This window comes from Drosophila mojavensis, unplaced genomic scaffold (genome assembly GCF_018153725.1).
Source record: "Drosophila mojavensis isolate 15081-1352.22 unplaced genomic scaffold, ASM1815372v1 contig_74, whole genome shotgun sequence".
Taxonomy (NCBI): Eukaryota; Metazoa; Arthropoda; class Insecta; order Diptera; family Drosophilidae; genus Drosophila; species Drosophila mojavensis.
The window spans coordinates 11324150-11347664 of record NW_025318899.1 but is presented as its reverse complement, the minus strand read 5'-3'; the positions used below and the strand labels follow the sequence as shown (position 1 = coordinate 11347664).

Below are 23515 nucleotides of genomic sequence, written 5' to 3'. Positions count from 1 at the left end.
AGAGGAGCCAGATGGGCCGCCCGAGCAGCCTGGCCAGAACAGCCTCGACAAGATTAAGGCGCTCATACGCAACGACAGCGAAACATATCCGCACAGCGACTACACGGACACCGATGAGCCCTCGCCCCTGCACTCGCGCACCGCCTCAGTGGACTCGACAGCCGAGCAGCCGCAGCAGCAGCCGCAGCAGTTGAGTAAATCCAATTTGTTTTCATGTGATTACAGCGTTGTGCCGGATGAGCTGCCGCTGGACAGCAGTCCGAGTCCGATGCACGACAGCGGACGCAACAGCAGCACAGGCAGCGGCGAGTCCATTCAGGCGGAAACACCAGCCACGTTGACTGTGACGCCGACGGGCAGCAATGACCTGGCCTGTGCCGCCATCTCGCACAAGTTGAGCGCAATTGCCGAGGTGGCCGAGTCCTTGGATGCGGTCATACGAGACTGCAGCGGCGCCGAGCTGGACCTGTCCACCAATGCCACCCACAAGAAGCTGGGCATGGCCAGCGAGGTAAGTGACCCAGGGGCTGAGATGGGGGGGGGGGCAGTTGCTGTCGCCTATGTTTGTTTTGGGGGCTCTTTCATTTGGTTTCCATTCGCTGCATGCAGGACTGGCAGTCACGTTCGACGGAAGATGAGTCCTTTGCCACGGCCTCCGAGGGCAATTTTACGCCCAATTCGCATTCGTCTTCCTTTCAAACGGCCTCGGGCCGCACCAGCTCCTACATTGGCTCCGCCAAGAACTCCTTTGACGAGGCGGACAACTCGACGCTGAGCAACTTTGAAATACCCGAGCTGCCGCAGTCGCCGGTGAACATGTCCTTCGAGAGCTCCGAGTTGAGCTACTTCTCGGCACAGCAGCCTCTCAAAGCGGAGGATCAGGATAGCGTGGTGGGCGTGGCCGAGCTGCACAGCCAAAGCGTAACGCCCACGCCCGAAGAAGAGCAACAGCTGCAGCTGAAGCTGCTGGCCCAGCCCATCGAATCGGACAGCGAATTAGAGGCCTACGGCCTGGACGCGGCCCACATCAGCACCGAGCTCCTGCCCAGCGTCTCCACGGCCGTCACGCCGGAGGTGAGTGCCCAGTGCGCTGCCACGGCTGACAATGCGCAGCAGACGACGCCGCCAGCAGCGTGGCGCCGCAGCAAGTACTACGAGAATATAACGAAGCAAACGATCAAGGGATTTCTCTGAGAGAGTCGACCGCGCCTCGTGCGCCTCCTCGAGAGCCCCCCACTAGAACTCGCCTAATTAATATGCGCCATTTGCCTTTGCTCCGCTTTCTTCTTCTTTGTTGTTTGTTTGTTTTATTTCATTTTTACATTTTCTTTCTTGCCAAAAACGAATTTGCTGGCATTTTATTTAATTTTATGTCTAATTTTAAGTTCGCCTCTAATTTAGTTATTTTAGCGCATGAGCTAAACGAATGTCTTTGTGTTTATTGCTTTTTAGTTGTATTTATTTAAATTATGAAATTAGCCTAATTAATTCGTTTGTTTTGCTTGCGACAATTAGAGAATTCCAAAATAATTTAAACTCTATTTCTAATTTATTTAATTATTAAATATACACTTAATTTTACTTTTTAGCTATTAATGAATTTTTATACATTTATTAAACACACTTTTTTAGTCACAAATAAGTCAGAGAATATAGCTGAATTGACAAATGAACAAATATACATTTCCATATAGTAATGCATTTTAGCCGTAATTTATTGTTGCATAACTTTTGGCTGCAGCTGTAAAAGCCAAAGCTTAACCCTTGGGCAGTCGAGCGGTTCAATGAGCACCCACAACACTTGCCCAATTTGAATTGCCTCGACCTGGTCTGCTCATAAATATTTATGAAATGCTTTTTAAGTGATTTTAATTGATGTGTGAGAGCTGTCATAAGGGTATCGCACACACTCACACACACATATGCATATGTGTATGCATTTCAGCTACTCAAATGTCTCATTAATCTCAATAAAAAAATAAACATTATGAATAATATATACACAAAAGGGAGGGGTGACCCTTCTCTGCACATGCGAGTTTTAGTTTAAAGTTCTTATGAACTGCCCCTCCCCTCCCTTGCTCATCTATGTACAGCAGCCAAGCGCCATGCAGCAATCAAATCAAATTGCTCGCTGCTCGAAGCTGGCCGCCAAGTATAATTCAATCAATTTTTGGTGCCGTTGATAGGCTGCAAAATAATAACAGAATACGTTGATTGGATGCAGCAACACGAACGGCACGAACTAACTTACTAACTTGCCCCACCCCGCCCTGCCCCTCGCCCAACCACTATCGCCCTCTCGTGTTGCATGCCTTTGGTCAGCGCTGCTCGAGCAGTGCCTGCCACACGCATTTTGAACGCTCAAGTAGCGTAAAACTGTGATGGGTGAGGGGCAAGGGGGAAGTGAGGCGGAAGCGGGTTAGCTGTGAATGCGGGCGGCCGCCTGTTGCATTCTATTAAGACACGATGCAGTCAGGTTGTGGATGTTGCCGTTGTTGTTGTTGTTGTTGTTGTTGCTGCCTCTTCGGTTGTGTCTGTTATTAAAGTACAAGCTATGCTTGAGCACATTGTTGCAGTTGTTGTTGCTGCTGTTGTTGTTGTTGCAGTTGTGGCTGTTGCCGGCGCAGGGCATTAAAAATTGAAATCATGAATTAACGACGCAACGAATGCCAAGAGCACTTGTTTATTTATGTCGTCACCGCCTCCCACTCTGCCACCACCCGCTCTCACGCTGCCTCGCTCACTCGCTCTCCCTCTCCCTCACTCTCTCCCTCTCACTCCCAGCTCAGCTTGGCCCAGCTCAGCCGGCAAGCGAGCTGCGTCGTTTGAGAGCGCCAAAGCTGAGCGAATCGGTTAAGTGCCGGGCTCCCCCGGTTTTGGCACTCGCACTCGCGCTCGCACTGGCAATCGACCCGATCTCGCGGCGATCCGGCGGCTGCTGTCGTCCGGTTGAGCTGCTCAGTCTTGTTCGAAGTTCGCGTCGTTCGGTTGTGGCGCAAGCGGCGCGCGCGTTTTCTTTTCAATCTATTTGCTCATCGATTCGTCGTGTTTCTCTGTTCGCTCGAGAACAACATCAAAATGTGCGAATAAAGTTTTTGAATAATGTAAATTTGGCATCGAAATGTAAATGAATTTCTGACGCTCGCCATAAATTAACAACTAATGGCATTGAATGCTAGATAAATTATATTTAATACAAGAGCAAAAACAAACAACACAAACACGCACACACACACACATTTATATATATGCTGAGGCACAAATTGTGCTCTAATTTAGTTATTGTTGTTGGCCATCGTCAAATCAAGAGACAAGACAAGAATTGCAAAAAGAAAAAAACACGAAAATTAAATATCATTTCGTTGACTAGCTTTTTGGGGCTGTCAGTTAAAATTGACATTTGTCGGGGAGTTCGCTAGCGACAGGCTGGCAGGCAGGCAGGCATTCAAAGATTCTGGCAGCCACGCCTCATCTTCCAGGCATCTGCTGCATCTCTCTCTCTATCTGTGTGTGTGCCGCATTTTTATAGTGGCTGTTTATTTTTAGAAAAAGTACAATTAAAATCATTTACATTGCCCCATACGAGAAATCGCTTCAAATGTTTTGGCCATAAAAATCAAGAAAATAATGAAACTAACATGAAATTACCTAATGCCACAGCCGGGCACACACACACTGGGCAGCAGTAGAAGCAACAGCATTGGCTCACATTGCGTATGCGTAATATTTCAAAAATAAATGAAAGCTGCCATAATTTCTGCCAAACCGAAACAGTTGCAATTGATTGAGCAGCCAAGCATCAGAGGAAGGGAGAGAGAGGGATAGAGAGAGCAAAGGCACCCAACAGCCAAAAGGTTAACGTTTTCAGACACTGCAACAATTTTTGGCTCATGTGCGCGATTGTATCTCGGTATCTCGCAGATACAATACAGCAACAATGATTAGCCTGACGCACATCCGCCAAATGTGGGCTATTCAAACAGAGGAAGGCAGCAGCAGCAGCAGCAGCAGCATCTGAGAATTACTCAATATGCGCGTAGTTCTACGTTTTAGTTTGATTTTCAAAAATAGCGCAAATTGAGCATTGTCATCGGGCCGAGCAAAGATCGGTGCGGCGCACGCATCAAAGGCAGCGCTAGAAATTCGCTCGGGCGCATATGCAAAATACAGCTGTATAGGTGTACTCTTATATATTGTATATATGTATATATATATATTGTATATAAATATATAGATGTGTAGACATTGTTGTGCTTAGCACACAATAATAAACAGGCAGCGCGAGGCATGAAGTCATAGTCGATCTATTTGCCATAGTTCTTCGCTCAGAGCATTCAGAGTATTCAGTGTGTTGGGGGGCCGTCAGACGATCGCCAGCATTGATAGCGAGCGCGACAAACGAATCACTCGAGGAAATTCGCGAAAACGAACAACGAAGTAACAAACCAAACTAAACTAACTTAAGCTAAACATATTTCTTTAAGGGAATAATGCAATAAATACAAAACGAAAACAAAATGCACAACAACTAAGTGAAAGACGCGCGCTATAATAAATACTTGCATATATATAAAATAGAAAACAAAAGAAAACTAAACGGGAAAGATTAAACAACGCCCACGCCTACACACAAAACAACTCGAACACGTAGCCACTAAGCCGACAACAACACTCAACACACACACACACAGGGAGACAGAGGCAGAGGCAGCCACAACATGGAACGTCGTCAAACGTTAGACTCATCGATGTCTTCACTGTACTCGGCCAGCTCCTCGAATCGCCAGCTCCAGCTACAGCCACAGTCGCACTCGCACTCGCAGTCGCAGCTAGACGCCTTCAATTATTCAGCAACAATGTCATCATCGTCGCCAACGCCGAGCCAGGCCACGACGTCCTCCTCGCTGCGTGCCACCACAATTGGCACCGTTGTCGTACGCTGTGGACCCATACAGCTGGTGATAGCGCTCTTGCAAGTGAGTTGTTGTTCTTGTTGTTGTTCTCGTTGTTGTTGCTGTTGCTGTTGCAACATGAACATTGTTGCAGATACCAATAGATAACTACGTCTTCAAGTAGCAAACGCTGCAATTTATGCAGCTACACTTGGCCGCTAAGTCAAAAGGGCAAATATGTAGATGTTTGTCCTGGCCGAGCACTGAGATCTCAGTGGGCTATATAAATAAGATATCAGCATAGTTTATTGCCCTTCTAGGCGATTTTCATGACCCCAAACAGCGTGAAGATTTTCACGCTCATGTTTTATGTGTTTGTAGCCAAGTGAGATGTTTGATATGATTTTTGCACATCTTTGTTTTAAAGTCTCTTAACTTTCCCTCCTGTCTAGCCTTTTTCTCTGAGTTTGGTAAATAGAACGGAATACCTTCCATTTATCATGAATTTAATAAATTTTTCTCTGATTCTATCCTCTTATAATTCTGCGTTTGGTGTCTCTCTTTGTCTCTGTCTATAGTAGAAATAAAGTCAAGGAAAATAGAGCCTTTTCTTTTGGGCGCGTTTTCTTTGATGTAGAACTGAAGTAATTCCTCTCTTTTACAGTATGTATTTCCCACTAACTCTTTTGATCATGTATTATTTCAGACTTTCTGTTTCTTGCTCTCAAGATTTCTCATTTTGTTGCCCTTTACTCTCCCTCTCTGTTTAGCTATAACTAATTCCTTTATTCCATCTCACTCTTTCTTTCTCTCTCTCTCTCTCTCTCTCTCTTTGTTTGGATTTCCTGTTATATATATCATCCATTAAGCTTGTATAGCCCTTAACCTATCGTTCTTACGTGTCTCATTAAAGTATAACCTTCCATTCTCTCTCTTTCCCTCTCTCTCTTTTCCCTATTTGCACCTTATTTTTGTATTCATAAATATTGAACATTTTACATATCACATCTTTGACACATAGTTGATATGCCTCCAATACTCTGGCTCCCTTGACGAGGCCTATAAGAAACAGCTCCGCAACAACTCCGAAATAATCAAAAGGCAATTCAAATATTTGAGCTTTATTTCGACTAATACCAAAAACTGGTTGCTAAATTGGTTTGAAACCGGCTTCAATATAATTTCCGTGCCAATTAGCACATTGAGCGCCCCACAACGAAAGCAAAAGTTGTTGATAGCACTCGTATGAGTAGAGTGTGTATTTATTTACTTATTATGTCTGTCTTCCTCTCTCCCTACCTCTATCTCTCTCTCTCGCACTCAGCATGTATTTGAAACTAAAACAAAGGGTTCAAGGTTGTCTGACATCAGAGGAGCGAGCGTGCGCGTTCTAACGTGACAAAAGAAATGTATCTGCAAGATACTTTGGCAATTAGGCGCAGCTGCTACCTGCACGAGAACATACAAATTATATATATATATCTGCATGAATAAAAAACAAAAACTTGCTACACAGAGTGAAAGGGGAGCAGCAGACCAACAACAACCGCAAGAAATCAATGGGAAACTTTGGGGCCTCACATGCGTAGCGAAAATTGAGCCAAAATAAATCTGTGGCCTGAACTTGAGCTGAGTTTCGGAGAGTTTTATGACCCAGACCAGACAACGCTCGATAATTATGGAAGACGCCAAAGTTTTATGCCACGGGCGTATTTATTTTTTTCGTTGTTCATTCAACTCGTTTAGCCAAAAAGTCATTGAATTTTTTTACTTTTTTTTTTTTTTTTTGCCACTCTGTGCCACTTTTTCGACAACAATTTGAATGGGCTGCTCAAAGCAAACGCTCTGCATGTGTTTAGCATTTGATTTGATTTACACAATTCGATATGAGTCAGTGGAGGGGCGAGCAGTTTGTAAAGCGCTTTTCAGCACGTTTTCATATTTTGGCAAATACATCCAAACAAGAATTCTGCGAACTGAAAGCAATATGAAAAGCTGTGGACCAACACCCACACACGGGCGCTGGCAACAGTTAAATTGAAATTGATTTGTCGAGGACTTACCTGTTGCAGCGCTCGCCAAGTGCTGAAAAAAAAACAGAAATAAATGGAATAAAAATAAAGAAACGAAAAATGAATTTCTGTTCAGCGGGCAGGTAAACAAATTAGCTGACTTCGAGAACAAAGTCAAAATAAAATTCCAGAAAAAAAAGCAAACAGATGTGTGTAGTTAGCATAGATATGTATGTATATGTATATGCATATGTGTATGAATAAATACATACACTCAAACAAAAGGCGTGGCAGATAGCTTAAAGATACTTTTCGATGAGCTCAGTTTTTTTTTTTTTTTTTTTTTTTTTGTTCCGTTTGTTATTGTTATGTTTGTTATTGTTATGCTGAAAGGAAGCGAGTGTGAGAGAGCGCACGATGGGGGAGGCGGAAGCACATCCAAAGTTATGGATGGCCCGGGAAAAGCATGAGGCAACAATAACTATGTTAATAAGTTCGAGTACTTACGCATATGTCAAAGTTTCAGTTACAGATAAATATTTAACTCTTTCTCCTCGAAGTTTGCGTAAGTTTGATTGCGTTTGCTCAGCAGCAAAGTTTCCGTTGCTGTTGCTGTTGCTGTTGCTGTTGAAGAGCAGCTGTGCCCGGCTGAATATTTTAAAAGGCAATTTCTGTCATACAAACACTGTGATGGCAATTGCTAAGATAATAGCAGCTGCTTCCCCTGCCTGCTATCATTCTTGCTGAAACTCTTCTATTGGCCATTTTTGGCCATTTCGAAAATCAGCTGGACTCTCGAGTCTCGTATCTCATCGACATGATTTACATTTTATGCTTTCCTCCATCTAAATCAGCATCTTTTGCTACGTATCTGCCATCTGAATGATGGCCCAACCCCTGGCCAATGGAATTCATTTACTCGACACACATGTAACTCTTGGGCAACGCATCAATCTCAATGGCTTTAAGAAATTTACGCAAAGGTTTATTATCTTGGTGGGCACTGTTTGTTGTTCTTGTTGTTGTTCTTGTTGTAGTTTTCATGCTCCAAATGAAAACATTTCTATAAAAAAATATTTACAATTCATACAAATTGTTTCTCTAGGTTTGTTTAGTTTGGCTACCCATGTAAATTCCATGGGCTGGTCAGAGATGGACGGCAGCCAATTAGAAGGCCGAAACAAAGCAAACAGACCACGAAACCAACTTCAAAGGGGACCCCAAAGATTTACGTATTCCGCTTAGACTCACTCTAAATAAATAGTTCCCTGAAGCGTGCCGAGCGTGCAGACGCCTCCAGTTGCTCCATAATTGGAACTAATGCGCGAAATTAATTTGGCATTAGCATTGGCTAAGATTTGATGGCTATAAACATACATATACATATATATGGTATATAAGAGGAATTGGTGCGCAAAGGCGACCTGCTTTAGGCGGCTGAAGATACTCGAGATCCATTGTTGATTCGCTCTGATTTGCAATTGAAGCGCAGCCATGGACCAGGGCAGCGCCACTAATTGAATTTATGGCAATTTCATTTGTAAAAGTCGCAGCTTTTCACTCATAAATTGCGCCGACATATGAGCAGCACACACACACACACACACACACACCTCTGTAGCTAAGTTATGTGCCGTCGCTTTGGGCTGGCGTGGGTGAAACGCTGCAGCTGCGCAAAGCACGGACACTCAGCCAGAGTCAGAGTCAGAGTCAGACTCAGAGCTGAAGCTAGAGCTGAAGCTAGAGCTGAAGCTGTAGCTGGAGCTGGAGCTGCAGCTGAAGTCGGGCCTGGCAAAAGAAAGCCGTGTGCCAAGTTAGAGAAATGTTTACGACGCTTGGCAGGCACATAAATTTACGCATGAAAAGCTGCGCATTCCACTCGCACTTGCGACGAGGGCTGGGCTAACCGAAAATCACGACCAGAGTCACGATTGTCACTGTGATTTATGGCACAACGATCACACACCGTGATTTGCCGCCTGATTATGCGCTCAAAACTAAAATCCATAAAAGTCACAGCATGCCACCAAACTCTCTAAGGCGAGCTGTAAAAATTTGCAATTTGCAAAAAGCAATTATTGGCGAAGATTAAAGTCTATATATATGTATAAAGTCTATATAGATGAACAAGCAAATGTTTAATGGAGCTTGCAGTTGATATTACTCGACTCGAACTTAAATTCGTCTTTTGGGCAAGTTCTGGGTTATTTTTATCTGTCTGCAGTTTGACCTATTTATAGCTGGTATTCCCTATCTTTTATCTTTATGGATTTTCCCTTTCAAGCAGCAGCAGTTCTCATTTATATAATCTAGTTAGTTATTTATATCTTATATATAAAATAGATATATATAGTCATAGTTAGTTATTTACTTTTATTTTATTCTGCATGAACATTTTTCACGCTTCATTTAACCAATTGGATTAGAGTAGAGAACTGTGTGTGCAGCCCTCGTCAAGGCGCAAGAGGTGGCGCTGGACAATGTCAACATGTCCAGTGTTAAAAAGCAAGAGATGTTAAATAATGCAGACACTGTTGCCAGTTGGCAGAGACCGGCTTCGCCTTGGCAGCTGCTGGCCATCCCGTCGTCTATCGGCGGAGCTAATGCAGCTCCTACTTAGCGCAGCTGACAAAACAGTTTTGGCACGCACTGATTGATAATCGAAGGCAACGGCATAAATTCAGGCGAAGCAATCGCGGCATCCCAGCCAATAGTCGAGCCCGGCTGCATCTGCCAGCCGAAGTTATCTGCGGCGCAGAGCAGCTGCCGTAATTACCAGGCACGTTTTCTGGTTTTCGGGTAGATGCGAAATGTATTGCATGTTTACATGAAAACTGATATTTGCCGATAAACGTTCAATGAAAGTCGACGCTCGACGATGACTGCTGCAACTGCGGCTTTTGGCTGCTGCTGCGAGTCGTGGTTAGCAATTTGTACAAACAATTATAGAAATTATCTCTCGCCTGGTTGCGAATTAAATTGAAATTTAAATTGCATTCGATTGGAGCGATGCGATTTCAGCGAGAGCCACTCTCTCTCTCTCTCTCTCTCTCTTTCTCTCTGCCTCTCTCTCTGCTGTTGCTGCTGCTGCCTGGGAACTGGCCAAGTGCGAGAAACAAACACAGCACAGAAATAACAGAAACATATTTGATGTTTATTTTGTTTATTGTACGCGTATTAATAGAACTCAAATGTCTGACATCACACGCCTGCGACGCGAGCTAACCTTTGTTAGATCATTAAGGCTGACACAATGCAAATTAATGGAAAAAGCAAAAAAACATAAAACAATGTTTTATGACACAAATCTAGTCGAGCTGAACGGGTATAGCCGGGGGCGCAATGCTCTACAAATGAGATGAAGTCGAAGTTACATTGTAGAGTAAATAGTTTCAATAGCAGAGTGATGCACTACGGGATACCCTGTATTTGAGTTGATAGCAACTCTTATCTCTCTGAGAAATTTATATGATTTAGGATAAACAAAAACTAATCAGAGCTAAACAGATTCATACTAAAATTCTTCAAGTTTTGCCTCAGATCTATTTAGTTTTTTATCCGAATCAGAAATAGTTTTCTAGCAGCCAATATACCCCTTCGACACCCTTTGAAACGAATATTTAAATAAACAATAACAATGTCGCACAAATCATTTGCATATGCGTATTTGCTAAATTTCCAAATTTTTGCCAATTCGCACACAGACAATACGCTAATGCCCAGGCTAATGCTAATGCGGTTTTTATAGCATTCGTCTATTTGTTCCAACTCTTATAGCTCTATGCTCTGCAATTGGCAGTGTGTGCGGGTCAGTGAATGATTGATTTATGTATTTTTAATGGACTCAATTCCATTGATATGCAGCGCACACGCTGGCCATGTGGAGCAGTCAAGTGTTCCAGGGAAATGTACATACATATATAGAGCTGAAGTAGCTCTCCCTATATATATATAAGATATATTGTTTATCACAGTTTAACTTTAGCTTAGCTATAGATAGTCCAATTTGTGGCTAGTCGCGTGTCGCGAATCGGCAATTGTTTAAATCGCTAACGTTTTCCAATGAGAATCCGCCAACGCCCACGCTACAACGCGTGCAGAGCTGGTTCGAGATGCTCAATCAAATCATCAAAAAGCCGGCCTCTGCGCACTAATAAAAGAGACAGACAAAAAAAAAAAAATGAAAAAAAAAAAAATGAAATAAAATAAAAGCGCGCAATGATTTCATACAAACGATAACCACGTCAAGGTAATTTTATATCGAAATCGTGTTCTACCCGCAAAGTATTAATTTAAAAGCCAAAAACGTGTTTGGGGCTAAGCGCCTCAGAAGTGGGCTTAGACGGACGGACAGCCTGGGCTGGACATACCCGGCTGCCCATGGGAGCTCTTGGGCATTATATCATCGCTGTATCCTACTGACATGATCGTCTGAGACTTCCGTCTCGTTACCGGAGCTTAGCCAAATGGTGTCCAAACTCACTTTATAAATGGCCAAAATGCACACACACACTGGCACACACACATACGCAATTTGAATGGCCCGCTGCGTGTGGCACGCTGAAATATGATTCAACTGAAAATGTTGCAATGAATGAAGCGCCGTGCGCAGAGTCGCGTATGAATATATCGCATTCTCGTCTCTGTATTCGTACTCGTATATGAATATAGTTATGGTCTATGGCTGCCTATAGTGATGTCATGCCATATATGGTTCACATTTCAGTTAGACGACTCTGACGTGATTCGTATTTTGGTGTAACGCTGCCCGTTACATCAACTTGAATCATCCGGAGCCAACAATTTTTGCATATTGAAAACTCACTCACGTCCAAACTAGTCGAGCTGGGGCTAGAGCTGGAGACAGAGCCCGAGTCGGACGGCCGACTGCCCCTGGGCGCCAATGTTGTAATTTCAGTGTAATAGCACGGTTATTAGTTTTCATTGTAATTGATTGATTACGGTCATTAGTGAGATGGTTGATCTTGAGCGTATGCATTGGGAAACGGCAGCTGTGCGCGCTGTGGGCCCACAGCAAACAAATTAAAGTTCAATTTAATCGACGGCTAAACGATGCGTTCCGCGCCAGATATGGTTAAGCGAGGCAGACATAAAAAACAATAACAATAACAATAACGTCAGACGGCGAGCCCTAGGGGAGAGCGGGCATCAATACATTTGAGATTGTCGTGAATGTCAAACGAATTGACACCCACGCACGGGCGCTGCTTAAGCATTTGATGGGGCAGACGCTGCCTCTAAGAAATGCCAGCGAGTGGCTTTCACTGGATGTAGCGGGAGGGGGCGGTTGGGCAGCAGCAGCGTCATGTGGCACTTTTTCTTCCAGCAAACTGGAACCGCATAACTCGGGCCAAATATGTGTGAGCAGCAGCAGCAGCAGCAGCAGGAGGCAGGCAGGCAGCCAGGCCGACTGGCAGGGTATTCCAGCAAGCATATACATATCAACACATGCGCATCCCAACAGGAAAAACTAACGGATGCCATTACCATATAGAGCCACAGCTGACCTTCATTGCAATCACACACAGACTCCAATAGAGTTGGGTACTGTTGTTATTCTTCCAGTTGTCGCTGTTGTTGCTGTTGTTGTGCATCGATAACTCGACGACTACCAAAATTAGAAGCTGCTGTGCAGCATTGCCGTCGCCTGAGCAGGTTTCGATGTCATCGACTAGTTTCATGAATGAGAACGCAGCATTGGCGGCGACTGAGCGGCAGAAGGCCGTGAACGTGACTCTGAATAATATTTCCAAGAGTCACATTTATGAGGCTAAGGGTTAGGTTTTATAGAAATAAAAGTTGAACTCTCATTCGTGAGCTTCTCTTCAATTGCTTTAAATGTTCTATGAAAAAAGTCTACACATTTCTCTTAAAGAAAGCCCGCCCTTCTGAACGCCTCTCTCTGCAATTCTCATATAGTCAAGGTCTACTTCGGGTTTCATAGCTAGCTTGCCTTACTCTTATAGCTTTCCTTCATTTAATAACCAATTCACAGAGTCCCGAAAAGATTTACATCAAGGTTGTGGAACTGGAGCCAAAGATCACAGCGCTCGGCGACAATCTGGATGAGTCGCTGCACATGCAAAGGGAGCACGATGAGACGCTGCGCAATCTACAGGTAGCTAAAAGAGTCCAATAAATAATCCCAAATATATAACAAAGTGTTTCATGCTCATTCTTAGAACCTGCCTGGGCCCATGGACGAGTTCGTGCAGAAGGCCGACAAATTGCTGGCCAGCAAACGCATCAGCTCGGAGCTAGTCAATGCCATGGCCGACACACTGAACATCATCTGGCAGGATATACTGAATCTGCTGCAGGATCGCCAGCACATTCTGCACCTGTGCACACAGTTCCACGACAAGATGACGCAGTGCTTCAGGCGCATGGATCAGCTGGAGGGGGCCTGCCACGAGGCAGCGCTGCCCGCTGAGGTGGCTGGCGTCCAGGAGTTCCTCAACAAATTCAAGCAGCTGCGCATCGACATGCTGACTGGCGTCATGGCGGCGCTGAAGGATGGCAACGAGCTGCTGGCCCAGCTGCAGGAGCTGGAGAAGCTCGAGACGCTGGACACACGACCCGAGCACATCAAGCGGGATGCAACTCGTGCCGTGCATCAGGTGCAGCAGTGGCTGGAGGCGCTGCACGATCGTCGCAACTCCCTGGAGCTGGCCTGGCAGACGCGCAAGACCCAGCTGGAGCAGTGCCTGGCCCTGAAGCTGCTGGGCCGAGAGCTGCTCGAGCTGGAGTCGGCCCTGCAGCAGGCCAAGCACGAGCTGAACACCATGTACAGCCTGGGCGAGTGCGAGCACACGGCCAACCAGACGCTGCTCAAGTACCGGGAGTGGAAGCAGCAGGCCCTGCTCCTGCGGGATCGAGCGCTCAAGATCACCCGCGCCAAGGAGAAGGTCCAGGCGCCGGGCTACTTTGCTGGCGACGAGGATTGCGCTCGCGCCTACGCCGTGCTGAGCATCTGCACGGAGCACCTGGATCTGGTGGATCAGCGCGAGCATTGGCTCCAGCAGTCGCGCGACTTCTTTGCCAAGGCGGAGCACACGCTCAGCGTGCTGGAGAAGCTCGAGCTGGAGCTGGCCAGCGTCAAGCTGCCGCCCAACTCGCCCGAGAGCTATGCCATGTTCGCCAAGGTCTCTCGCGACGTGCGCACCTTCACCGAGGAGCCATTGCGCCTGGGCTATGGCATCCTGGACGAGGTGGGCCGCACGCAGCCCGAGACGCAGGGCATCAAGCGCGTGCTTGACGAGCTGGAGAACCGCAAGGCGTACGTCGAGGGCATCTGCGCGAACAGCAGCGAGGATCATCAGCGCGTGCAGCGCGCTCTGAACGAATTCCTGGCGCAGCACAACGAGCTGCTCGCCTGGCTGCGCGCCTCCGGCCAGCTGCAGCTGCAGCAGAGCGTCAACATGGGTCGCAATCTGCATCAGGCCAAGCAGTTTCTGCTGCAGCATCACGAGCTAATGCAGGATCTGGAGGTAATTTGAAAAGAAGAAGAAGCTGGAAGAAGCCTTCGCTTATCAATGTCTATTCCCACACAGATCAAGGGCGAGCTGATTAATCTGCTGCTGGAATCCATCAAGCAGCACCTGGAGTCGCTCAGCCCGCAGCAGCGCTTCGACGTGGACTCGAAGGCCGAGGCGCTACACAAGCACTGGATTGAGCTGAAGGATCTGGTGCTGAAGCGCGTCGACTACGTCTCCCTGCTCATCGAGTTCTTCGAGCAGGCCAACGAGCTCTCCAGTCAGCTGGACCATCTGCAGCGCCAGCTGCTGCAAACCCCCGACGAGCACAAGCTGCAGTTCCTACAGGCCACCTGGGCCAACATCGCCGCCAGCTACGCGGAACTCAAGTCGGCCGGCCAGCGATTCGTCAACCTAAAAGTCTGTATTGCCTTCGCCATAAGATATACTTATCATTGATATCCATATAGTTCTCTTTTTGGAATTCTCTAATGTCAGGGCAAGCCTTTGCATGAGTTTCATTTTTCTTCTTCTTGACTAACCGCTGATGTCAGCTGCTGGCAGCTGGCGGCTGGCAAACATTCAGACACTCTGTCACATCCAGAGCAGACAGAGCACATAATATGCTCCAACATGCTGCAGCGCTGGCTATTTTTAGTGCACATTGCGAATTTGCAAAACAAAAACCAAAGTACATTGCTCGCTTGCTTTGTTTATGCTGCTGCCCTAACTAAATAGGCATCGTAACTATCTCTTAGAGTTGGGCACTTTAGATGAATAATCAGAGAGCAAAAAGGCTGGAAATAATTAAAATTATTTACTGAGTAGCAGAAAAAAAAAAGAAATACCAGAAAATAGAATATAAATTATTTAACTTGCTAAGAGAAAAAAATCTATAAAAATCATGGGAAAAGAAAATAGTAAATATTTAATATATTTGACTATAGATTCCTAGCATAAGTCATATATTTAAAGCCAATACAGCATTGGCCTAGATATCTTTAGTGTGGCATAATTTGATTATGAATTTTCCTCGCACCTCTTTAAGATCTCCATCAACAGTTTAATAAGAGTATCTTCCATGGAGAGCTAAGAAAATATATAATTCAAGTGCTGATTGCATCTTAGTCGAGCTGTGCAGCAAATGCTTTGTACCTGCCAGCTAGGGCACATAAATTTCCAACAATATGATTTCGGCTGGCTATAGCCACACCATAAACATATATTTTAGAAACGACAAGCCATTTTCCCTCTTACATGCAGCCGATGGAGTAGAGGGAGGGTGGGGAGGGGAGGCGTGGCATGGTGGTGTTATAGCGCCAGAGTGCGGCAGTCGCATACAAAGATTTGAAATTAGAAAATTCGCTTGGCTGCCAACGCCTCGAGTCGAGTTGAGTCCATAAATAAAAACAGGCAATTTGCGCAGCTCGTCTATAGATAGAGAGGGAGAGAGAGTGATAGAGTGCGAAGGAGAGAGGGAGGGAGGGGGAGAGGTATCGTGGTTCTGGTCTGGTTTGGCCTGGACTCTGGTGCGCCAGAACGCGTCAGACCCTGATCACAGGCAGATGCGTGCCACGTGCCACGCGCTTTCCACGAATTTTCCAACTTGTCAGCCAAGACACTTGAGCAAGAAATTATAGAAAAGCCAAAAAGGCAAACGCAAAACTAAAATAAAAAGCCAAAACGAAAAAAAAATAGAAGAGTAAAGAAATAGAAACAAACTGAAACTGATTTCATTTTATGCTATTTTTAACGACATCGCCGCGTAGATTGTGGATCCATATCTCGAGACGAAGCCCTCGGTGCAGGCAGTGGAGGAGACGCTGAACGGCTTCAGTAAGCGGCAAGTCGACGTGACGAGCAGTCTGGAAAATTGGACAACGACCATTGCGGAAAAGCGCGAAGTAGAATATCTGCTAGAGAAAGTCATGAGCGACAACGAGGAGGTAATGAGGAGACGCACAACAAATGGAAATGAGTTTCCCATTTTAATGTTTCACACATTTTCTTTAGACCGTGGCCAAGAGCACGCAGGTGGACACACAGCTGTATCCGGTGTTCAGCACACCCAGCTTGGACTCCAAGCAGCTGCTGACGAGCACGCGCGAGAAGCTGGGCCTGGTGACCCAGGACATTGAGCGCGCCCAGGAGGAGATCCAGCAGCGCATACAGACTACGCTGAGCATACAGACCAAGGACCAGCAGTCGCTGGCCAAGATCGAGCAGGTGATCAACAATCTGCGCATGCTGAAGGCGAAGCTCGATGGCATCAAGTACGACTATCGCACGCTGCTGGAGAGCGTGCTGCAGTTCCTCGAGAACATCGTGCAGCTGCGCCGCGAGATCGATGCGTATTTCGCCAGCCGACAGCAGTCGGCCACCACGGGCCCGGCCTCGGGCGTGGAGCGCACCATAGCCGAGCACGAGAAATTCCGCGATCAGTGCATGGATAAATTTAGATCGTTAATCACACAATCCGAACTGCTGATCGATCGTGTGCGCGTATTGGAGCCGCCGGGCGCTCGCGAAATCGACACTGATCGCATTTTGAAGCTGTTGGAGAATTTGCGCATTCACTTCGAGTCGAACAGCAGCGCCACCATGTCCACTCTGGAGCGTCTCGAGAAGATCGAGCAGTTCCGCACCGACCTGGAGGATATCGATCGCAGTCTGGACAGCGTCAGCAAGCAGCTGCACGATATTAATGGACAGAGTGTGGATAGTCTGGCGGCTGCCAAGACCACGTCGCTGGCATTCGAGTACTTTGAACGTACCATAGAGGTGAGTGAACTCGAGGCGCGTTGTGCGTGAGGCGCTCTCGGCTTCTCCTTCGTCTTCTTCTTCTTCTACTTGGCTAACAGACAGATTCAGCTGAAAGGTATTTAATACTAACCTCAATCTTATAGTGTTCAATGCCCAGATTTGTGAAATCGACGCCTCATCAGCGACGCTGGGGCCAGACAGCGCATACGTTAGAGGTAGCCATTGCGAAGACCCAGTTGTAAACCATCTGAATGCATGTGGCAAGAGTTTCCCTTACCCATTTCCCCTTTTCCCTTTCTCTTTGCGTTTGCCTTTGCAAGTTGCCTTTGCCTTTGGTTTTTGCATTGGCTGTCGCCTCATTTTGGGTGGCCAGAACTCAAAATGCTTTCCGTATGGAAGCAGCCCCGGCACATTCATCAAATTTCCAAATGCGTTGAGACATTTTCGAAAATAAGTACAAATTCAAATACAGCTTTCAAAATGTTGTTGTCGCTGTCAGCGCAGCGTTGAATGGACAGCAGCAGCTGTCGTTAGTTTGTAATTAAAAACTTGAGAAATACATCTTACAAGTAGTGCGCCAGCCATAGATATAGATACAGATACAAATACAGCTACAGCTACAGACACAGCTAAAGATACAGCTACATATACAGCTAGAGATATGAATATTTGAATGCTTGGCACTTGGCTGTTTTGAAATTCACTCCTCTTTGCTGCACATTTGCCGTTATAAATTGCTTTTGACGTTCTCATTTTTATGGACTTTTTGCCTGGGCAGCCCATGCAAAAGTATCTATATCGCTAAAGCCCATTTCGGCCTTTCGCCCAGACATTTGTGTTAGCTGCGGCCGCTTAATGGGTTAATTAGAGAATGAGCTGCCGTAATGAATGCTATTTGGCAGCCTTTTAAAACGAATTTCCCCCGCCTCTTCTTCCATTTCGCCAGCTGCTCGAGAAGCGCATCGAGAAGTTCACGGAGACCACGCGGCAGCAGCTGCTCATTAGCAATCCCGAGAGCGAATCGTATGTGAAGGACGAGCTGCGCAAGCTCAACGACAAATGGCAAAGCTTCAAGGATCAAGTGAGGCAGAAACGAAAGAGCCTCAATCAGGCCAACGACTTCTTCGAGGTGGTCGAGAAGGTAAGTCGATAATCAGTCAAGGCATGCCCCCAGTCAAATCTCCACTCACATAATTCTCTCACTTGCAGATCGATGCCGAGTACCGGGAGATCAGCTACTTCTACAATAGCGTCTCCAACAAGGTGCCCTACTTGCGCGACGCCGTCGAGGCCTCGAATCTGGTGAATGACATTGAGAAGTATGTGACCAGTCGAGAGCCGGCGCTGCGTGCCAAGCTGGACAGCGCTGCGCAAAGCGCGCACGACATGAACAAGGTGTCGACGCTCTACAACGACGTGATGAACATCTTCCAGTCGTTCATCAAGCTGAAGACGGACATCAACATCGTGCAGGAGCGCCTCAAGCAGGAGCAGCGTCAGCGCGAGCAGCGGGAGCAGGAGGCACGCGATCAGGCCGAGCGCGAGAAGGCGATTCGTGAGGCAGAGGCCAGAGAGCGTTTGGCGCGCGAGGAGCAGGCGCGCCTGGAGGCGCAACGTCAGCAGGCGGCCATTGAGCAGGCGCAGCGCGAGCTGGCGGCCAGGCAACTGTCGCTGCGCGAGCAGGCGGTGCGCGAGGAGGAGGCACGACTGCAGGCAGTGCGTGAGCAGGCGGCCAGGGAGCAGCTGGCCAGGGAGCAGGCAGCGCGCGAGGAGGAGCAGCGCATCCAAACGCTGCGCGAGATAGCCAAGCGGGAGGAGGAGCTGCGCTTGCAGGCGCTGCGCGATGAGGAGGCGCGCCTGCATAACAAGCGCGAGGAGGAGTTGAGAGTGAAGCGCGAGGAGGAGATACGGCTGCGGCGCGAAGAGGAGTCCAGGCTGCAGCGCGAGGAGGAGGCCAGGCAGAAGCGCGAGAACGAGTCGCGCATTCAGCGAGAGGAGATCACGCGGCTGCAGACGCTGCGAGATCAGGTCGACCAGCAGCGCATCGTGACGGAGAACATACGCAAGGATATTCAGGTGAACCAGATCTTCACGGAGCTGCGCTACGCCTCGCCGCTGTTCGTGCGCCCGCTGAAGGATGCGCTGGCCCGCGAGGGCGAGCGCTTCGTCTTCGAGTGCGAGGTCACGGGCACGCCGGAGCCGAGCGTCGAGTGGTTCAAGGACGGCATCAGCATTCAGAGCAATGCGGACTACAAGACCAGCTTCGACAAGGGCATCTGCCGTCTGGTCATCGAGGAGACCTTTGCCGCGGACACGGCTCGCTTCAGCTGCCGCGCCTCCAACCTGGTGGGCACCTGCGACACCAATGCCACGCTGACGGTGCGCGAGAATGCCGCCGAGCTGCAGCTGGTGCCGCCGCGCATCCTGCGCTTCCTGGAGAGCGGCAAGGCCACCGAGGGCACCGCCTTCCAGTTCTCCTGCGTGGTCAGTGGCGTCCCTCTGCCCACCGTGCAGTGGTTCAAGAACGACAAGTGCATCGACGACTCGCCGGACTACGTGATCAGCTACAACAATGGCGAGGCCACGTTGCGGTTCGACGAGGTGTTCCTCGAGGACGATGCCGTCTACACCTGTAGCGCCTCGAATCCCGCCGGAATCGAGCACTGCTCGGCCAGTTTGATCGTAGAACGTAAGTGGGGAACATAGTAAACATTCACAGTTCGGCTCAAATGAACTCAGAATCTCGTTTTCGCAGCACTCGAACCCACTGAGCTGCCCTGCTTCAAGATGCCGCTGCAGAACGCCATGGCGCGTGTTGGACAGAAGATCAAGATGGAGGCCTTGGTCACCGGCATACCGCAGCCCGAAATCTGCTGGCTCCACAATGGCAAACCATTTCAGCCACGCGACTCAAAAGTGAGTACAAACCGTTGATGACATTTGGGGAAAATTCTACTAGTCAGAAAGGAAAATTTTCACGAAATTCCCAGAGCGAAACTTTAAATACTCTCACCAAAAATATTGACAGCTGGCGAAGTGGGTGCTGTGGCTATAATTACTAGGTCATCTCGTAGTCTATGTGACTCTCTCTCCTGGGATGAAATTTTCTTCTTTGGAAATTCCATGCCCAACTGTTACCCTCATTCTGTCTGCCATCAAATAAATATATGCATATATTTGTATATTGCGAAAAAGAAATGGCACAGCGCACAATTCCCCAATGGCGCGATCCCACAAATGATATATACATATATATATATCTATATATATAAGTATATATGGCTTTATGTATAGTATAAACAAACTTTGCTGGAATTGCGAAAATAAAAAAAAAAAAGGAAAAAATCAGTCAGAAATTTTGCAGTGGGCGTAACATATTTGTATGTATATATATATGTATAGATGTGAATGAATATGTGATAGTTCCATAGAATATGAAATGAACATGTTTAATTTCTTGATTCGCTTTCGCTGCTGACGTCAGCGTTTAGTTGTGCTGGAGGCCCCCTCCCCCCGCATCTTGAGCCTATTGCAAAAAGCAGCGCAAATCTGTATATCAGAGATAAACTATAAGATTCAAGGCAAATGTTTTAAAAATAAGCCGACGCATAGTATACACTGCATAACTATAAATTACAGGCTAAGAAGTCGCCAGCCATATAGCTGCAATAATTTGTTTGGTTTTTGTGTTTCTTTTTTTTTTTTTGTCAGTCTGAGATTTTGGCAGCTTTGCGTCGCAGTTGCAACGAGCCGTGTGGTGCGGCGCGAATCCAATTCACCACAGTCGCCTTTCGTGGGCGCTGTCAGCCAATTTGTTTATTGTGGGCGCCGTTATTCGGCACAGCACACGCACACACACACACATATACTGCGTGCCTGTTTATATGTATGCTTTAAAAATGTTCATTTAATTTTTATAGAGATCAACGCTTTTGGCCAAATGCAAAATGATTTCATTGCTTTTAATTGCCTTTTTGACAAACCAAACATGATCTCATTGCATTTAGCTGATTAAACAATTATCTCGTTTCTCTATATACAATTGCGTATCTATAGCATTATTGTTCGATTTCGAGTGGTGCACAACACCTGAACTCGGACGCTTCCTGCAATTTGGTTGCCCAAACAAAAGAAAAATTTCCAGTTTCTTTATCAAATAAACAGCACGTCAGACGAATATTATGGGATTTACACCACCCGCCTTCTCACTCGGCCACTAGATTATTATTATTTAGTTGTTGTTGCTGTTGTTGTAGACTCCCGCGCCGGATACGCAGCGCACAGACATAGGCCGGATCGTACATCCGTGCGCCAAGCATAAATAAGTTTTTGTTTTTCGGCTTTGGGTTGGGTGTAAAATGAAAATTCGATTGCAAAAAAACCATAGAAAAGCACACAAAAACTGGCACAAATTGAAAAGCATTAGCCATTAGCCGTAGCCGAGCAACTCAACACACGGCCCCGTTGCCAGCGAACTCACCATGTGGTGAGATGCGCGCAGTCAACGCTCAACATATTTCAATATTGTTTTTAACGCATTTCAGTACGAAAACGGACGCGTTACGCTCACAATACCGCAAGCCTATCCAAACGACGCCGGATCCTACGTGTTGAGTGCTAAGAACTTGGCTGGCGAAGCTTACAGCAGTTGCAACATTATTGTCAAGGGTCGTCTGCCGAACGAGACGTCCGATTCAGAGATGGCTAGCGATATCGAGCCCATCCGTCCGGCGGTGCATATTCCACTGAAGGACGTCTTCATATTCGAGGGGAAGCCAGTGCGCCTGGACTGCGTGATCGTGGGTCAGCCCGAGCCGGAGGTCATTTGGTATCACAACGAGCGACCCGTCAAGGAGTCGGCGGATGTGCAGCTGCTGTTCCAGGGCGATCGCTGCTCGCTCTTCATACAGGAGGTGTGCCAAGAGGATGGCGGCAGCTACAAGGTGGTTGCCATCAACTCAGCGGGCGAGGCCTCGAGCAGCTGTGAACTGAAGGTGACATCACTGAACACGTCGGACTCAGCGACGCGAGTGCAAGACGATCGCCAGTCCTTGCCCAGGGAGTCGCAGCCCAAGTTCGAGCGCCTGCTCTCGGATGTGCTCGCCGATGAGGGCGAGCAGGTGGTGCTGGAGGTGCACGTCAACGGCGACCAGCCATTGCGTGCTCAGTGGTATCTGACCAACAAGGAGCTGCAGCTGAACGAGCGCGTCACCACCCAGTCCGATGCCGAGGCTGGCATATTCAAGCTGATTCTGAAGAATGTGGATGCCAGCGACAAAGGCGTCTACACGGTCAAGGTCTCGAACAACGCGGGCGATGCCAAGTGTTTCTCGCATCTCATTGTCAAGTCCGTGAATGCCCCCGAGAACCGTCGCGGCAGTCAATCATCCGTGGAGATTGTCGAGCGACAGCTGTGCCCCGAGTTCAAAGAGCTCTTCAGCGACAAGCAGGCCCACATCGACGACGTGGTCAAGTTCGAGTGCATTGTGGTGGGCAAGCCTACGCCCAAGGTGCATTGGTTCTTCAACGACCAGCCGGTGCACGGCCACAACTTCCTCGTCTCCACCAGCGGCGATCGTCAGGTGCTGACCATTCAGCAGCTAACGCACGATGCCGTTGGCAAGATCAGCTGCACGGCCGAGAATGACGCAGGCAAAGCCACTTGTGTGGCCTTCCTGAATATCATTGGCAGCAGCCCAGTGCCCGCCTCCAGCAACTTGCAGACCATGACACAGGAGCACAACACCGAATCGTCCCGGGTGACCATCAAGAAGCAGACCTTCACCACCACCTCCACATCGCAGGTGAACTCGTATGAGGGCAACGTGCCGCAGACGGAGGTGCATCACTCGTCGGCCCACATTGATCAGTCGCTCAAGCAGCTGGGACAACAGCGGCCAGAGATCGTGGAGAGCCATCACTACCAGGAGCTGCACAAGAGCAAAGAGATGAGCAGTCCCTCGGTGCAGCAGAAGTCCTTCACGCTCGTTCAGTCCACCAATGGCGGCGCTGCTGCTCCGGCCATCGGCATACCCGAATCGCCAACACGATTGCGCAAGGAGATAGCGCCACGTTTCACCACTCCCCTGACGGGCAAGATTGTGGACCAGGGCGCCAATGTGAGCATGGAGGCCATCTACGATGGCTATCCCTCGCCCGAGATCAAGGTGGAGAAGAATGGCGATCAACTGTTCGATAATGCGCACACCAAGATATCCAACAAACACAATCGCGTGACTATTGAGCTGAAGGAGGTGGGCGTGGCCGATGCGGGACGCTATGCGGTGACAGCATCCAATACGGTGGGTCAGTCAACAAGCACAGCAGATCTGGTGGTGAAAAGTAAGTA

The 23515-nt window shown here is 47.6% G+C and overlaps 1 protein-coding gene and 1 long non-coding RNA gene across 8 annotated transcripts in view; one reads left to right on the top strand and one right to left on the bottom strand.

Moving 5' to 3' along the window:
* The window catches only part of LOC6582117 (titin), a 128460-nt gene that overhangs the window by 9538 nt on the left and 95407 nt on the right, over positions 1-23515 (top strand). For 2 of the 6 annotated variants that reach the window (XM_032731477.2, XM_032731475.2), the window contains exons 1-10: positions 4356-4979; positions 12924-13046; positions 13111-14418; positions 14482-14823; positions 16173-16349; positions 16417-17184; positions 18113-18307; positions 18376-19855; positions 19922-20082; positions 21711-23508. In XM_032731477.2, the coding sequence (XP_032587368.1) occupies positions 4722-4979; positions 12924-13046; positions 13111-14418; positions 14482-14823; positions 16173-16349; positions 16417-17184; positions 18113-18307; positions 18376-19855; positions 19922-20082; positions 21711-23508 (6610 nt within the window). In that variant the 5' untranslated portion in view covers positions 4356-4721. Of the gene's footprint in view, positions 1-225; positions 512-609; positions 1075-4353; positions 4980-12923; positions 13047-13110; positions 14419-14481; positions 14824-16172; positions 16350-16416; positions 17185-17309; positions 17382-18112; positions 18308-18375; positions 19856-19921; positions 20083-21710; positions 23509-23515 lie in introns of those variants that run through there. The other 4 variants (XM_044009934.1, XM_044009933.1, XM_032731473.2 and 1 more) reach the window with 3 other exon arrangements.
* LOC122757544 lies at positions 6590-8054 on the bottom strand. Of its 2 annotated transcripts, XR_006357613.1 has the most exons (3): positions 7415-8054; positions 6959-6980; positions 6590-6871 (listed from the first exon to the last, which is right to left on the bottom strand). It is a non-coding gene; the product is annotated as an uncharacterized LOC122757544 (long non-coding RNA). The 2 variants fall into 2 exon arrangements; XR_006357612.1 differs by lacking the exon at positions 7415-8054 and having other exon boundaries at positions 6959-7237.